At 50.4% G+C, this 14,543-nt stretch overlaps 1 protein-coding gene across 1 annotated transcript; it reads right to left on the bottom strand.

Moving 5' to 3' along the window:
• Nucleotides 1-2,500: 2,500 nt before the first annotated feature.
• Nucleotides 2,501-14,058, bottom strand: LOC108297807 (cationic amino acid transporter 3-like). Its single transcript, XM_017520512.2, has 11 exons — nucleotides 13,683-14,058; nucleotides 12,592-12,747; nucleotides 10,634-10,811; nucleotides 9,004-9,116; nucleotides 8,614-8,836; nucleotides 8,334-8,473; nucleotides 6,068-6,170; nucleotides 5,037-5,239; nucleotides 3,969-4,135; nucleotides 3,221-3,329; nucleotides 2,501-2,616 (listed from the first exon to the last, which is right to left on the bottom strand). The coding sequence occupies exons 1-11, from the start codon at nucleotides 14,056-14,058 to the stop codon at nucleotides 2,501-2,503; spliced, it is 1,884 nt and encodes a 627-aa protein (XP_017376001.1).
• Between the last annotated feature and the right edge of the window lie 485 nt (nucleotides 14,059-14,543).

Below are 14,543 nucleotides of genomic sequence, written 5' to 3'. Positions count from 1 at the left end.
GATCTCTTGACCTCGTGATCCACCCGCCTCGGCCTCCCAAAGTGCTGGGATTACAGGCTTGAGCCACCACGCCCGGCCTATTTTTGCTTCTTTAATGTGGCTATGAGAAATATTGAAATTACATACTTGGCTGGGTGCAGTGGCTCATGGTGTAATCCCAGTAAGGCAGGAAAGGCCGAAAAACAAACCTCTTGAACACTGAACTGGGAAGAGTTATTTATTCGGCTGGGAGTTACAGAGGGTCTGGATGCCTCAAATAGCTGAGCGCGAACAAAGAAAATCCCTGCCCTTATAAAGGCTTACAACTCTAGAAATTACATGTGAAAGGGTCTTGGTCCATGGAGTAGGTATGGGGTGTGTGGCTTAGGTGGGGGTTTGAACTTGTTTAAGTAAAACCAATGCCTTCTGGAAAGGTTCCCCCACACCATGCCTGCGATCTACAGGAGGGTGATTAGGTGGTGCCCGGTCTGCCAGCCTTTACTTCTGTTGAAATGAGAAGTCAAGGAGGAGGTGGTCTTAGATGAGTAAGGGTGATTAAGGGTCTCCTTCCTCACCAGCACTTTGGGAGGCTGAGGCAGGCAGATCGCCTGAGGTCAGGAGTTTGAGACCAGCCTGGCCATCATGGTGAAACCCATGTCTCTGCTAAAAATAATAAAAATTACCCGGGCGTGGTGGTGCAAGCCTGTAATTCCAGCTGTTCAGGAGGCTAAGGCAGGAGACTTGAGCCTGAGAGGTAGAGGTTGCAGTGAGCCAAGATGGTGCCACTACATTCCAGCCTGGGTGAGAGCAAGACTCTGTCTCAAAAAAAAAAAAAAAATTACATACTTGGCTCTTATCATATTTGTTTGGACATCAGTTCTAGACAAAAATGTTGCAGTATTTTTCAAAATATTTTATTTTTGAGATAGAGTCTCGCTCTGTCAACCAGGCTAGAGTACAGTGGTGCAATCTTGGCTCACTGCAACCTCCGCCTCCTGGGTTCAAGCGATTCTCCTGCCTCAGCCTCCTAAGTAGCTGGGATTATAGACATGTACCACCATGCCCAATTAATTCTCGTGTTTTCAGTAGAGAGAGATTTTCGCCATGTTGGTCAGGCTGGTCTCAAACTCCTGACCTCATTCTCCCAAAGTACTGGGATTACAGGCGTGAGCCACCCTGCCAGGCCAAAAAAATCTCTTAATGCATATTCCTTTGAGTCAACATTTCCACTTATTACACCATATTTACAGCGTTAATTGAACTTTTTCCCATGACACATATACATGGACATTGTCATTTACCCAAGGCACTTCCCATTATGTCCTCGGGATCTCCTTAGGAAAAATTACATTGATCACTGACTTTCTGCATAAGTATGTGGAACAACTCATGAGGATATTGAAGGAACAGTCTACCTTTTGCCAGACTGGACTTGGACTCACAGTCATTCAGCTACAATGTAGCAAGTAAACTAACCAACGGAAACTTTTTTTTTTTTTAAGGAGCAGGGAGTTTAATAGGCGAAAAGGGGGAAGAAAGAAAGAAGCTCCCCTGTACAGAGATAAAGGGAGGGGGGCTCCAAAGCTGAGAGAGGGAACCCCTGACAACTGAAACTTTAAATAAGGAAACAAAATGAGAAGAGTAAGTATTTTGGCAAAAGTCTCAGGAAAAATCAAGCCAGCTGCCCTGCAGGCAGGGCCTTTAATGACAGGGCGCACACTGAGTAAAAAGGTGGAATGTCCTCGCGCTCCAAGCAATGCCGGGAAACAGAGGAGGAACGGAGGACAAGAAAGGCTGAGGCCATCTGCGGAATCCGCGATGTTGCTCAGGGTGTCAGGTTAAGTCCTGCTGAGAATGTGACTTGACAGTAAAGATTAGATACGGTGTCAAAGAAGATGCCAGAGAAAATCTGTTTCAAGTAAACATGATGGCCAGGCGTGCTGGCTCACGCCTAGAATCCCAGCACTTTGGGAGGCAAAGGCGGGCGGGTCACTTGAGGTCAGGCATTCAAGACCAGCCTGGCCAACATGGTGAAACCCCATCTCTACTAATAAGCAAAAATTAACCAGGCACAGTGGCATATGTCTATAGTCTCAGCTACTCTGGAGGCTGAGGCAGGAGAATCTCTTGAACCGGGGAGGCGGAGGTTGCAGTCAGCCGAGACCGCACCATTGCACCCCAGCCTGGGCAACAGAGCGAGACTCTGTACCAAAAAATTAAAAAAAGAAAGTTATTTTGTTAAGCTGGGCATGATGGGGTGCCTATAGTCCCAGCTCCCTGGAAGACTGAGGCAGAAGGACCACTTGAGCCCAGGAGTTCAAGTCCCACCTCGGCAACAGAGCAAGTCCCCATCTCTAGAAACAAAAAACAAAATACAAAATTTTTTAAAAAGCATTTGCTCGCTGGCAATGCCCATGGGGCTCTAAGTGCCTCCCACCTTCACACTCCACAGAGCTTCAAACTTTCCCTTCATCCAGAGGACACCTCCAGTGGACTGGTCCATCTGTTTCCCGTGGTAAAACTAATTCAGGCAGGGAGTAGGGATGTTTTCATGAGGAGTTTGGGAGCTTGATGCTGGTGGCTGTTGATCATTCTCCAAGCTGTGTCGGATCCCATAACCAAAGTATATAGCAAATCCTAGTAGGGAAATGAGACAATGAGAGGAAATGTAGTCACCCTTTCCCTCATAAATGCCCACTAGAGATTCTGCTGTGGTTTGTTTATTTGAAGGTTTTCTTGTTTCTTTTATTTAGAGATGGAGCTTCACTCTGTTGCCCAGGATGGAGTGCAGTGGCATGATCTCAGCTCACTGCAACCTCTGCCTCCCAGGTTCAAGTGATTCTCATGCCTCAGCCTCCTGGGTAGGTGGAATTACAGGTGCCCGCCACCACACCTAGCTACTTTTTTGCATTTTTAGTAGAGATAGGGTTTCACCATGTTGGCCAGGCTGTTCTTGAACTCCTGACCTCAGGTGATCCACCTGCCTTGGCCTCCCAAAGTGCTGGGATTACAGGCATGAGCCACCGTGCCCAGCCATTTGGTAGAGACGGAGTCTCGCCATGTTGCCCAGGCTGGTCTGGAGCTCCTGGTCTCAAGCGATGCTTCTGCCTTCATCTCCCAAGTAGCTGGGACTACAGGCACACCCCACACCGCCAACCTGAGATAGTTGTAGGGAGAGGTGGCAGGAAGTGTTGGGCTCAGGCACCCAAGAGGCCTCTTTTTTTTCCAGGAAGCCACTCACCAATCAACATCCAGACTCCAAATCGGGCCCAGGTCTCGGTGGTCAGCTGCATCATCAGGTAAACATTCACAGAGATACTGAGCAGTGGGAGGACAGGCAGCAAAGGGACCTGCAAGCACAGAGTTAACATAACACACCACAAATGTCTGCAAGGGACCCCTTATCCCAAGGGGTGGGAACACCACAGCTCTGTTCCAGTTGCATCAGGTTCAAATCATGTTCAACGCCTATTCTGTTGTTCCATTTTTTTTTTTTTTTTTTTGAGATGGAGTCTTCATCTGTCACCCAGGCTGGAGCGCCACAACCTCAGCTCACTGCGGCCCCTGCCTCCTGGGTTCAAGCGATTCTCTTGCCTCAGCCTCCTGGGTAGCTGGGATTACAGGCACGCACCACCACACCTGGCTAATTTTTGTATTTTCAGTAGAGGTTTCACCATGTTGGTCAGGCTGGTCCTGAATTCCTGACCTCAAGTGATCTACCCGACTTGGCCTCCCAAAGTGCTGGGATTACAGCTATGAGCCACTTCACCTGGTTCAATGCCTGTTCTGAGTGGGTGTCCCATTGGGTGTTCCACAGAGACAGGTTTGGGGAAGTACTGAGATGTGAGGGTTGGAGGCGGGTGTCCATGAATAATCCACTGGTTTTAGCAACTGCCCTTTTCTCCCCTGGTCCCATAGAGTGTTTAGAGCTTAAGGCATGCAGAGTCCACTGACTCAGGTGGGTGGTATGGGGACGTAGGGTCACCTACCTTGAAGTAAAGAGGAGCGTTGCTCTGGGGCTGTCTCCAGATGGTGAAAGTGAGTCCCGCAGTGAGCACCAGCAGCAGCACCGCCGCCGTGATGTAGATGGGCTCTCCAGAGAACAGGCGTTTGGGCCACTGGGCCAGTACCAGGCACAGCATGGACAGCACAGTGACTGGAAAGGGTCAAGGTTGAGGAGAACAGGTTCAACTCAACTCTAGAAGCTAAATACGTTAAGACCTGAGGCCACATCCCATCACCAAAACCACACACACACACACGTCCCAGCCTCCTCATTAGGTGGGACCACAGGCATGTGCCAGCACACCCAGATTTTTTTTTTAAGACAGAGTTTCACTTTTGTTGCCCAGGCTGGAGTGCAGTGGCACAATCTCGGCTCACTGCAACCTCCGCCTCCCGGGTTCAAGCGATTCTCCTGCCTCAGCCTCCTGAGTAGGTGGGATTACAGGTGGCCACCACCACGCCTGGCAATTTTTTGTATATATATATTTTTTTCTCCCAAGATGGTCTTGCTCTGTTGTCCAGGCTGAAATGCAGTGTTGCAATCTCAGCTCACTGCAAACTCTGTCTCCTGGGTTCAAGCCATTCTCCTGGATCAGCCTCCCAAGTAGCTGGGATTAGGGGTGCCCATCACCATGCCTGGCTAATTTTTTCTATTTTTAGTAAAGACAGGGTTTCACCATGTTGGCCAGGCTGGTTTAGAACTCCTGACCTCATGACCCCCCCCCCCCCCTCCCTCAGCTTCCCAAAGTGCTGTGCATACGGGTATGTCCCCCCCTGCCGGGCCTATTTTTTTTTTTTTTTTTTTTTTTAGTAGAGACAGTCTTTCACCACGTTGGCCAGGCTGGTCTCAAACTCCTGATCCCGTGATCCTCCCACCTTGGCCTACCAAAGTGCTGGGATTATATGCATAAGCCAGCACACCCTGCCATAAAACTGCCTCTACGAAGAAGGGCCACCATGTCCTCAAGACTCCTCTCAAGTACCAAAGCCACAGACCCCCTGCCATGTGCTCTCAGGTTGAGAACACTCTGCAGAGAAACCCCAGTGCTCACCAAGCAGAAAGGCACATCCATAGACAATGCGGCCAGATCTTGGGGTGGGGATGGTACTGGCAGGGCTCCAGAGACTTGCCAGAGTGCTGGGCATGCCTGCTTCAGAAATACGTTCTGGGGATTTTGCTTTGGGTGCAGGACGTATCTCAACTAATTCCACCTTCGGCTTCTCATTCTTGCTGAAATCCTGGTCTGGCTGGTACCTGAATTAGAGCAGGGAAGGATGAACCCAGGTCCCTGTTCATCCAACATCAGCCTAATACTCCCACGGTAGCTCCTACTTATTCAAGGTTTCATCTACCCATGTCAACCACACTCCAAAAAGAGTACAATGGAAAACTCCAGCAGTACCCAGCAGTAATTCATAAGTTTTCTTTTCTTTTCTTTTTGAGACAGTCTCTCTCTTGTCACCCAGGCCTGAGTATGGTTGCACAGTCTTGGCTCACCGAAATCTCTGCCCCCCGGGTTGGAGCGATCTCCTGCCTCAGCCTCCCAAGTAGCTGGGATTACAGTTGTACGCCACCATGCCCAGCTAATTTTTGTATTTTTAGTAGAGACATGCTTTCACCATGTTGGCCAGGATGGTCTCCAACTCCTGACCTGAAGTGATCCATGCTCCTCAGCCTCCCAAATCGCTGGATTACAGGTGTGAGCCACTGTGCCCAGCCGTAATTAATAAGTTTTCAATTGTGTGCAGCTTCAAGTAGCAGTATTCCACGCTCCCCATGCCCAGGATGTGAATCATCCCTTTGTCCAGTATCTCCATGCTGTGAATGCCACCGGCCACGTTAAGTTACTTTAGGCATCTGAGTTATGGATGGGAAAATCATCATATATAGGGACTGGTACTATCCGTGGTTTTGGGCATGTGCTGGGGGGGTCTTGGAACGTGCCCCCCGTGGATAAGCAGGGGCTGCTGGCCAGACTCCCCACACCCCTGTATGTGTAGCAGTGCACCGAGGGGCCAGGAGGCAGGCAGAAGAGGGCTGGGAACCCCATCAATCCTCACACGCCCAGGACCCCAGTCTCACCTGAGGACAAGAACAGAAAAGGCCACCAAGGAGTAAGCAAGCAGGGTCCCGATGGACGAGAGATTCACGAGGTCGCTGAGTTCAAACAGGAAAGCCATGATTGCTACAGTCAGGGCACAAAAGAGGGTAAGTTCCAGCGTGTTCTGGGGTTCCACAGCACTAGAGGGGGACTGTCATTAGCAACTGATGATAGATTTTTTTTTTTCCTTTTCTTTTGAGATGGAGTGCTGGGATTACAGGCATGAGCCACTGTGCCCAGCCAGTGGTATATTTTCTAATATAAGACCTGGAAAAGCACTTTGGAAGGCCGGGGTTGGGGGGGTCGCGGATCACCTGAGGCCAGGAGTTCGAGACTAGCCTGACCAACATGGAGAAACTCCGTCTCTACGAAAAATACAAAAATTTTCTGGGCATGGTGGTGCATGCCTGTAGTCCCAGCTACTCGGGAGGCTTAGGCAGGAGAATCACGTGAATCTGGGAGATGGAGGTTGCAGTGGGCCGAGATCATGCCATTGCATTCCAGCAGGGGCCACTGAGCAAGAGTCTGTCTCCAAAAAGTAAAAAAAAGAGCTGGATAAATAGGCTTTCAGTGTTCCCAATGCAAGGAAATGACCAATGTTTGAAGTGGTTATGGTATTACCTTGATTTGATCATTACATCTTGTATACATGTATGAAAATCTCACACTGTACTCCATGAATATGTACAATTATTGGGCTAATTTAATAACAGCAATGTAGCCAGGTACGGGGGCTCAGGCCTGTAATCTCAGCACTTAGGGAGGCCAAGGCGGGTAGATTTCTTGAGCCCATGGGTTCCATATCAGCCTGGGCAACATAGTAAGAACCCTACCTGTACAAAATTTAAATATTAGCTGGGTGTGGTGCCACTGTGCTCTGGCATGGGTGACAGTGAGATCCTGTCTCAACAAAAAGAGTCAGATTATATACATTTTCCTTAAAATTTTTTTTTTTTTTTTTAGAAACAGGAATCATCATACCTCACTGCAGCCCTAACTGCTGTGCTCCAGCTACCCTCCCACCTCAGCTCCCAAGTAGCTGGGACTACAGGTGTACCACCACACCCAGTTCATTTTTTAAATTTTCTTTGCAGAGGAAAACAAATAGTCTCAGAGTCTGGCTATGTTGCCCAGTCTGATCTCAAACTTCTGGGCTTAAGCGATCCCCCTGCCTTGACCTCCCAAAGTGCAGGGATTACAGGCATGAGCCACTGCATGCTGCCCCATTTTCTATTTTTTATTTTATTTTATTTTGAGACAGGGTCTTGCTCTGTCACCCAGGCTGGAGTGCAATGGCATGATTGCTGCTCACTGTAGCCTCAACCTGCTGGGCTGAAGCCCTCCTTGCACCCCAGCCTCCCCAGTAGCTGGGGCTACAGGCACATGCCAGCATGCCCGGCTAATTTGTTGTTGTTGAGATGAAGGTCTCCCTGTGTGGCCCAGGTTTTAAACTCCTGGGCTCAAGTGATCCTCCCACCTCAGCCCCACAAAGTGCTGGGATTACAAGCATAAGCCACTGAGCCCAGTCCCATTTTCCTGTTAAACTTTTGATTAAATCAACTTTTGTAATAGCCAAACATTTTTTAAAATTATTTATTTATTTTTTAATATTTTTGAGACAGAGTCTCACTCTGTCACCCAGGCTGGAGTGCAATGGCATGATCTTGGCTCACTGCAACCTCCACCTCCTGAGTTAAAGTGATTCTTCTGCCTCAGTCTACGAAGTAGCTGGGACTATAGGCGCGTGCCACCAGGCCTGGCTAATTTTTTTTTAGTAGAGATGGGGTTTCACTCTGTTACCCAGGATGGTCTTGATCTCCTGATCCACAGTGCCCGGCCACATTTTTTTTTTTAATGAACAAATAGGCTGGACATGGTAGGTCACGCCTGTAATCCAGCACTTTGGGAGGCCGAGGCCAGTGGATCACAAGGTCAGGAGTTCGAGACCAACCAGGCCAATATGGTGAAACCCCATCTCTACTAAAAATACAAAAAGTAGCCGGCCATGGGGACAGCTACTCAGGAGGCTGAGGCAGGAGAATTGCTTGAACCCAGGAATTGGAGGTTGCAGTGAGCCCAGATTACACCACTACACTCCAACCTGGGCTACAGAGGGAGACTCCATGTCAAAAAATAAAAATAATGAATAATAATAAAAGCAAAAAAACAATGGATGGGCACTGTGGGAGGATGAGGAAGTAACTAGCAGAAAATGGAGGAAAGACATCCTGGATTCGGGGCCTTCACCTGCAACAGTCCCAGAAATGACGGTGGCCACCACGGGGGTGCTGGTGCGGGCGTGGATCCGGGCAAGTCCTCGGAAAAGGAGCCCATCCTCAGCCATTGAGTAGAGCACGCGAGGCATGGGGAACATGGCACCCAGGAGGCTGCATGCAGGAGACAACGGGAACATGCCTGGGGACTCAGGAAGCAGGAGGGACCGGGGCCTCTGCTCCATCGCCTCCAGCATCTCCTCCCTTTACCCGAGAACCCGACAGCAGACAGGGAGAGGGCGTCCAGCACTGACCTGGAGGACAGGGCACAAAGGGTACCGACAGCCACAGCGTATCTGATGGCGGGCCATCCGATGTGGACAAAAGCCTCAGGCAAGGGGTTCTCGGAACGTATCAGGTAGTAGGGCACCATGAGGGTGAGTGCCGCCGCGACACCAAAATAGGCCAAGAGGCAGATGAAGATGGAGGTCACGATGCCCCAGGGGATGGAGCGCTGGGGGTGGAGAGCCTCTTCTCCTGCAGGACGGGTACGTGCACTGGGTCACGAAAACACACGGAAGCAAGGGCGCAAAACCCTCTGCCCTCTGACCCATCTGACAGCAGGGTAGCCTTTAACGAAACCTGTGCCCAGCAGCAGCCCCAACTGTGCCCAAACCCTCGATGAGCCAGAATGACCATGTTACCTGTGGTGGCGATGCTATCAAAACCCACAAACGCAAAGAAACACGTGGCAGCTCCACGGAGGATCCCTTCATAGCCGAAAGGCATAAACCCTCCAGAGCCCAGGGAGCCCAAGCTACAGAGAGAGAAGGAACAAGAAACATGGGTAAGCTGTGCAGCCATCTTTCTGGGATTACACAGTTCATTCCACAAGTCCTGGGCTGCCTTTGCCATCCCCACTCCCTACCATCTGGCACCATCAGCCCAGATTCCCCCTATTCCCAAAATAGTCCCAGGTCTGCACCCCAGCCTCCACACCTGTGTCCAAGAGGGCACCTCTGGCCAGTTGCAATGGCTCATGCCTATAATCATAGCACTTTGAGAGGCCAAGGCAGGCAGCTCGCTTGAGGTCAAGAGTTAGAGGCCAGTCGCGGTGGCTCACTCCTGTAATCCCAGCACTTTAGGAGGCCAAGGCAGGTGGATCACCTGAGGTCAGGAGTTCGAGACCAGCCTGACCAACATGGTGAAACCCTGTCTCTACTAAAAATTAAAAAAATTAGCCAGGTGTGCTGGTACATGCCTGTAATCCCAGCTACCCAGGGGCCAAGGCAGGGAAATTGCTTGAGCCTGGGAGGTGGAGTTTGCAGTAAGCCAAAATGGCACTATTGCACTTCAGCCTGGGTGACAAGAGAGAGAGTCATCTCAAAAAATAAATAGGCCAGGCACAGTGGCTCATGCCTATAATCCCAGCACTTTGGGAGGCTGAGGAGGGCGGATCACCTGAGATCAGGAATTCAAGACCAAGGTGGCCAACATGGTGAAACCCTGACTCTACTGAAAATACAGAAATGAGCTGGGCATGATGCAGGTACCTATAATCTCAGCACTTGGGAGGCTGAGGCAGGAGAATCTCTTGAACCTGGGAGGCAGAGGTTGCAGTGAGCTGAGATGGTGCTACTGCACTCCAGCCTGAGCGACAGAGCTAGACTCCATCTTAAAAAACAAATAAATAAAATAAGGCTGGGCATGGTAGCTCACACCTATAATCCCAGCACTTTGGGAGGCCGAGGTGGGCAGATCACCAGGTGAGAAGTTCAAGACCAGCCTGACCAACATGGTGAAACCCCATCTCTACTAAAAATACAAAAATTAGTTGGGCATGGTGGTGGGCACCTGTAATCCCAGCTACTCAGAAGGCTGAGGCAGGAGAATCGCTTGAACCCAGGAGGCAGAGGTTGTGGTGGGTCATGATTGTGCCACTGCTCTCCTGCCTGGGCGACAGAGCGAGACTCCGTCTCTACATACGTCATTTTTAAACACTTAAAAAAGAACCAAGGCCGGGCGCAGTGGCTCAAGCCTGTAATCCCAGCACTTTGGGAGGCCGAGGTGGGTGGATCATGAGGTCTGGGGATTGAGACCATCCTGGTCAACATGGTGAAACCCCGTCTCTACTAAAAATACAAAAAATTAGCTGGGCATGGTGGCGCGTGCCTGTAATCCCGGCTACTCAGGAGGCTGAGGCAGGAGAATTGCCTGAACCCAGGAGGCGGAGGTTGCAGTGAGCCGAGATCGCGCCATTGCACTCCAGCCTGGGTAACAAGAGTGAAACTCCGTCTCAAAAAAAAAAAAAAAAAAGAACCAGTGTGCCCTCACCTATGGGTGCCGTTGGAGCCCAGCTCAGCCCGTTTGTAGTCGGCATCTGTGAGCTGCCAGTTATGCAGATCTCCCTTGATGAAGCCGGAGACGATGACACAGCTCAGAACCAGAAGGTTCACACCTGTGAAGACTTTGGTAACCCAGGCTGACTCCCGAGCTCCCAGAGCCAGCAGTCCTGTAGGAAACACGGAATATCCAGAATAAATAAACCCATAAAGACAGAAGGCAGATCTGTGGTTGCCAGGGGCCAAAGGTAATGGGAACCACTGCCTGAAGGATGCAGGGTCTCCCATGAGGTGATGATGAAAACATTTCCCAACTAGATGGAGGTGGCAGCTGCACAACACTGTGAAGGTACTAAATGCCACTGAACCGCGTGCTTTAAAATGGTTCGTTTCAGGCCGGGCGCAGGGCCCCACGCTTGTAATCTCAAGCACTCTGGAAAGCCACAATGGGAGAATCACTAAGATCACTAGAAACCAGGAATTCAGCCAGGTGCGGTGGCTCACACCTGTAATCCCAGCACTCTGGGAGGCCAGGGTGGGTTGATCACTTGAGGTCAGCAGTTCGAGACCAGCATAGCCAACATGGTGAAACCCCGTCTCTACTAAAAATGCAAACACCAGCTGGATGTGGTGTTGTGTGCCTGTCTTCCAACTACTCGGGAGGCTAAGGCAGGAGGATCGCTTCAGCCCAGGTGGTCAGGGCTGCAGTGAGCTGTGATCATGCCACTACTCCAGCCTCAGTGAAAGCGCAAGACCCTGTCTCAAAATAACTGAAAATAAAAAATGAAATAGGCTGGGCGCGGTGGCTCATGCCTGTAATCCCAGCACTATGAGAGGCTGAGGAGGGCGGATCACTTGAGGTCAGGAGTCCGAGGCCATCCCGGCCAACATGGTGAAACCCCATCTCTACTAAAAATACAAAAATTAGCCGGGCGTGGTGGTGCGCACCTGTAGTCCCAGCTACTTAGGAGGCTGAGGCAGGAGAATTGCTTGAACCCGGGAGGCCTAGGCTGCAGTGAGCCAAGATCGTGCCATTGCACTCCAGCCTGGGCAACAGAGTGAGACTCTGTCTCAAATGATTGATTTTGGGGAGTGCAGACTGAAATTAAAAAAAAAATTTTTAAAGAAAATGATTGATTTTATGTGGAGACCTGGCAACCTGGGAGGCTGAGGTGAGATTGCTTGAGCTCACTTGATCCCAGGACTTTGAGACTGCATTAAGCCATGATTGTGTCACTGTACTCCAGCCTGGGAATGAGAGAGTCACCGCCTTAGCAAAAACAGAAACAAAACTCCTCTCAGTATAAAGGAAGAAACTTGTCTAAGTCAGTGGTTCTTAGCTTCTGCTTATCCTAATTTGGGGGTGAGGACCACTGGCATCTAGTCGGTAGAGGCCAGGGTGCTGCTCAATACCCTATAATGCACAGAGAGACCCCCAGGACAAAGAATCGCCTGAGGATGTTTATAATGTCACAGTGTGGAAACGGGGCTCCAAGTCTTACCCTCCTGTGATTCCCATCATCAGTCCTTCCTTCTAGTTTTTTGTTTTTTTTTTTGAGATGGAGTCCTGCTCTATCACCAGGTTAGAGTGCAGTGGCTCACTGCAACCTCTGCCTCCCGGGTTCAAGCAATTCTTCTGCCTCAGACTCCCCAGTAGTTGGGATTACAGGTGTGCACTACCACACCCGGCTAATTTTTGTATTTTTAGTAGAGATGGGATTTCACCATGTTGGCCAGGCTGGTCTTGAACTCCTGACCTCAGGTGTTCCACCCCGCCTCAGCCTCCCAAAGTGCTGGAATTACAGGCATGAGCCACCATGCCCGGCACACCCTTCTGGTTTTCTAATACCTGTACTGTTGGTATTAGAATACCTCATCCTCCAAGCCTTTGCCACCCGCTTCCTCCTCCGTGCCCTGATCACCCCATCTTACCTCTGACCCCTGCCTTACCAGTGAGGACCAACACCAGGCCCAGTGCAAAAAAGTCTGGATACGTGGCCAGGACTTGAGGCACATGCAGAGCAATGCCCTGCAGGGCATGGGAGATTCTGTTCCCGATCAGGTTGTCAAATGAAAAGCTCCAGGCCCTGGCCACACTGGCAGCACCTGCAGCAGAAGGAGAAATGCGTGTTTAGGGACAGGAACTGTGACCACGTGCATGTGCGATCTCCACTTACAACAAATTCTGCCCTCTAACTTCAAGTGATCCTCCTGCCTCAGCCTCCCGAGTAGCTGGAATGACAGGCGCCAGCCTCCATGCCCAGGTAATTTTTGTATTTTTAGTAGAGATGGAGTTTCATCATGTTGGCCGGTCTGGTCTTGAACTCCTGTCCTCAAGTCATCCACCCACCTCGGCTTCCCAAAGTGCTGGGAATACAGGCGTGAGCTACTGCACCTGGCTGAGGAGAAATCATTTCTAAAAGAAAAAGGGAAAAGAAAAATATCTAATCTCAAAAAATGTCTTTTGATGGGATGGAGAGAAGCAGTAGAAAAAGAAAAAGAAGAATAAAATAGGCTGGGCGTGGTGGCTCACACCTGTAATCCCAGCACTTTGGGAGGCCAAGGCAGGTGGATCACCAGGTCAGGAGTTCAAGACCAGCCTGACCAACATGGTGAGACCCCATCTCTACTAAAAATACAAAAAATAGCTGGGTGTAATGGTGACCGCCTATAATCCCAGTTACTTGGGAGGCTGAGGCAGAGAATTGCTTGAACCTAGGAGGCAGAGGTTGCAGTGAGCTGAGATCATGCCACTATACTCCAGCCTGGATGACAGAGTGAGATTCTGTCTCAAAAAAAAAAAAAAAAGAACTCTGCCCATACATCCCACAGTTCCCATTTCTTCTTCTTCTTCAGGCCTGGCAGGGAAGCAGAAAGCATCTGAGTAAAGGTCATCTGGGCCTTTTCCTGCCACCACCCCCACTCTCCCTCCCACAAGGTAGATAATAAAGTGAGTCTGAAGGCCACTATGGTTCCCCCAGATTCCCGATCCCTAATTCTTTTGTTTCTCCCACACCTCCCTCCAGGCCCCATCGTCTCACCTATGACATAGGAGAGTAAGAGGTTCCAGCCCGTGATGAACGCCAGCAGTTGACCCACCGTGACGTAAGTGTAGAGATAGGCAGAACCGGAGCATGGCACCCGGGCCCCGAACTCTGCATAGCAGAGTCCAGACAACATAGAAGTCAGGGCAGCCACACAGAAGCAGATGACGATGGCCGGTCCAGCGTCCTCCTTGGCCACTTCTCCGGCCAGGACGTACACGCCCGCCCCCAGGGTGCTGCCCACACCCAAGGCCACCAGATCCAGGGTGTTCAGACAGCGAGACAAACGATGCCCAGAGGCCCCCTGGTCCAGCTGCAGGGGCCGTCTGCGCATCAGCTTCTGACCAAATTGGCAAATATTCTGCCAGAGCATCGTAGATGGAGTTATGGAGGTGCTGAGATCTGCCAAGGAAACAAGACAGAAGGCCTCTAAGACAGAAAGCCACGAAGACTATTTGTCCCGCCTCGGCCCTGGGAGTCAGATTTAGAACCAGCTCCTCTGAACAGTGCTGTCTGGGGAAAGCAGGCAGTGAAAGAATACTTTGGGTAGATCATCCATCTCCCAGCCATGGGCCCTCCAAATGTAAACGTGAACTTTAATACTTTCCAAAGGTACATGGCTAGGCGGGGTGGCTCATGCCTATAGTCCCAGCATTTTGGGAGGTGGGAGGATTGCTTGAGCTCAGGAGTTTCACACCAGCCTGGGCAACACAGTGAGACCCCCCACATCAAGGGGAAAAGAAGTAAAAGTTACTGGAAGGACTTCTTATTTAAAGAGATGCAGCCAGGAGCTGTGGCTCATGCCTATAATCCCAGCATTTTGGGGAGGCAGAGGCAGGTGGATCACCTGAGGTTGGG

Source organism: Cebus imitator, unplaced genomic scaffold, assembly GCF_001604975.1.
Source record: "Cebus imitator isolate Cc_AM_T3 unplaced genomic scaffold, Cebus_imitator-1.0 Scaffold846, whole genome shotgun sequence".
Classification (NCBI taxonomy): Eukaryota; Metazoa; Chordata; class Mammalia; order Primates; family Cebidae; genus Cebus; species Cebus imitator.
The sequence above is the reverse complement of the archived record's forward strand: the minus strand, read 5'-3'. Positions and strand labels throughout refer to the sequence as shown.